The following is a 1,954-nucleotide window of genomic DNA, read 5'->3' as shown; positions in this document are numbered from 1 at the left end:
GGCGGCCCGGGGTGGGGGCCGGGCGCCCGGAGAGCCCAGCAAGCCAAAGGCTTTGTGTCTTCCACAGAGCGTTTCCGTGGGACTTGTGGCTCTCCTGGCGTCCAGGAACCTTCTTCGCCCTCCACTGGTGAGAAGGGACTTCCTGGAGCTTTTAACGAGTAGGCTTGAGTCAGGGAAATGGGGGCTGAGATTGGTCTTTCAATAGATTGGAGGAGCCTCAAATAGAGAAACTGGGTGTCTAGTCACTGGGAGTTAGCCAGGCCCAGGCTGCTCACCCTGATCTGTCCCTGCCAGCACTGGGCCCTGCTGGTACTAGCTCTGGTGAACCTGCTCTTGTCCGCTGCCTGCTCTCTGGGCCTCCTCCTTGCCGTGTCACTCACTGTGGCCAACGGTGGCCGCCGCCTTATTGCTGACTGCCACCCAGGACTGCTGGATCCTCTGGTACCACTGGATGAGGGGCCGGGACATACCGACTGCCCCTTTGACCCCACAAGAATCTATGTGAGCACATTCTCTTCCTTCTTGTGGTCTACAAAGCCTTGGTCCTGCCCTTTTAATTTCCCTTCTTTGCTGTACTTGGCCTACTCCCTCCTACTCCCCATCCTTGCTTTTCAGGATACAGCCTTGGCTCTCTGGATCCCTTCTTTGCTCATGTCTGCAGGGGAGGCTGCTCTATCTGGTTACTGCTGTGTGGCTGCACTCACTCTACGTGGAGTTGGGCCCTGCAGGAAGGAGGGACTTCAGGGGCAGGTAAGGAAGGTGAACAGGAAGGGTTTATTCCACAGAGATTGGCTGTGTTGAAAAGATGCTGACTGGCCAGGTGCAGTGGCTCACACCTGTAATCCCAGCACTTTGGGAGCCTGAGGCAGGCAGATCACTTGAGGTCAGGAGTTTGAGACCAGCCTGGCCAACGTGGTGAAACCTCATCTCTACTAAAAATACAAAAAATTAGTCAGGTGGGGTGGCGGGCACCTGTAATCCCAGCTATTTGGAAGGCTGAGGCAGAAGAATCGCTTGAACCCGGGAGGTGGAGGTTGCAGTGAGCCGAGATCGTGCCACTGCACTCCAGCCTGGGCAACAGAACCAGGCTCCATCTCAAAAAAAAAAAAAAAAAAGATGCTGACCTATCATTCAGGGCAAGGGTGTCTAACTCCACCTTTTTCTGCAGCTAGAGGAAATGATAGAGCTTGAATCTCCTAAACATAAAAGGCAGGAAAATGAGCAGCTACTGGATCAAAGTCAAGAAATCCAGGCATCACAGAGAAGTTGGGTTTAGGACAGGTAATGGGCCTTGAAGGTGGTGGCCTGGGTAAGAGTGGGGGCAGGGAAGTGCTCTTAGAACTGGGTCTAGGTCTTGCCATGTTGCTTTCCCCCTCTGACCTGGGTTGGTTCTCCCCTCTGTCCAGCAGGTGCTGTTCCAAGACTCAGTCCTAAAGGGTGTTTTTTTCCCACCAAGCAAGGGGCCCTGACCTCGGGATGAGATAATAAATTGTAATAAAGTAACTTCTCTTTTCTTCTACTTGATTATGATTCCTTTTGGGGAAAAGGCACTGTGTGATGTTGGGAGTGACTTTGATCAAAGAATACAGTGGTCTCAGTTATTTATAAAACTTTAATGAGGGAGAGGCCCTAACTCTTCCTCAGCTCTACCGACTACTGAAAGGAAAAGCTGGTGCTGGGGAGCCCTCCACACCACTGACTGATGAATTTCAGCACGTCCTGGCACACTGGGCTGTGGGAGGTCTGTAAGCAAATGGAAGAACATGAGAGGAACTTGTTAATGCTCGAAATAGAAAATCAGCTCCATCGCAGGCTTCAGGGTCTGCACCTGCCTTCCTGCAATCCCACCCACCTTTCTAGTGTGTATGTGGGTTGTTTGTTTTGAGATGGAGTCTTGCTTTGTCATCCAGGCTGGAGTGCAGTGGCACGATCTCAGCTCACTGCAACCTCCACC

The 1,954-nt window shown here is 52.3% G+C and overlaps 2 protein-coding genes across 2 annotated transcripts in view; one reads left to right on the top strand and one right to left on the bottom strand.

Moving 5' to 3' along the window:
- The window catches only part of IFT172 (intraflagellar transport 172), a 55,774-nt gene that overhangs the window by 6,672 nt on the left and 47,148 nt on the right, over window positions 1–1,954 (bottom strand). The gene's annotated exons all lie outside the window — the stretch shown is intronic.
- On the top strand, window positions 2–1,519 carry KRTCAP3 (keratinocyte associated protein 3; the record flags this gene model as incomplete). Its single annotated transcript, XM_011972724.1, has 5 exons — window positions 2–127; window positions 295–501; window positions 616–750; window positions 1,169–1,281; window positions 1,407–1,519. Coding segments are annotated over 4 exons (576 nt in total), but the record flags the coding sequence as incomplete, so codon positions are not given.

This window comes from Mandrillus leucophaeus, unplaced genomic scaffold (assembly GCF_000951045.1).
Source record: "Mandrillus leucophaeus isolate KB7577 unplaced genomic scaffold, Mleu.le_1.0 Scaffold13, whole genome shotgun sequence".
Classification (NCBI taxonomy): domain Eukaryota; kingdom Metazoa; phylum Chordata; class Mammalia; order Primates; family Cercopithecidae; genus Mandrillus; species Mandrillus leucophaeus.
The sequence above is the reverse complement of the archived record's forward strand: the minus strand, read 5'-3'. Positions and strand labels throughout refer to the sequence as shown.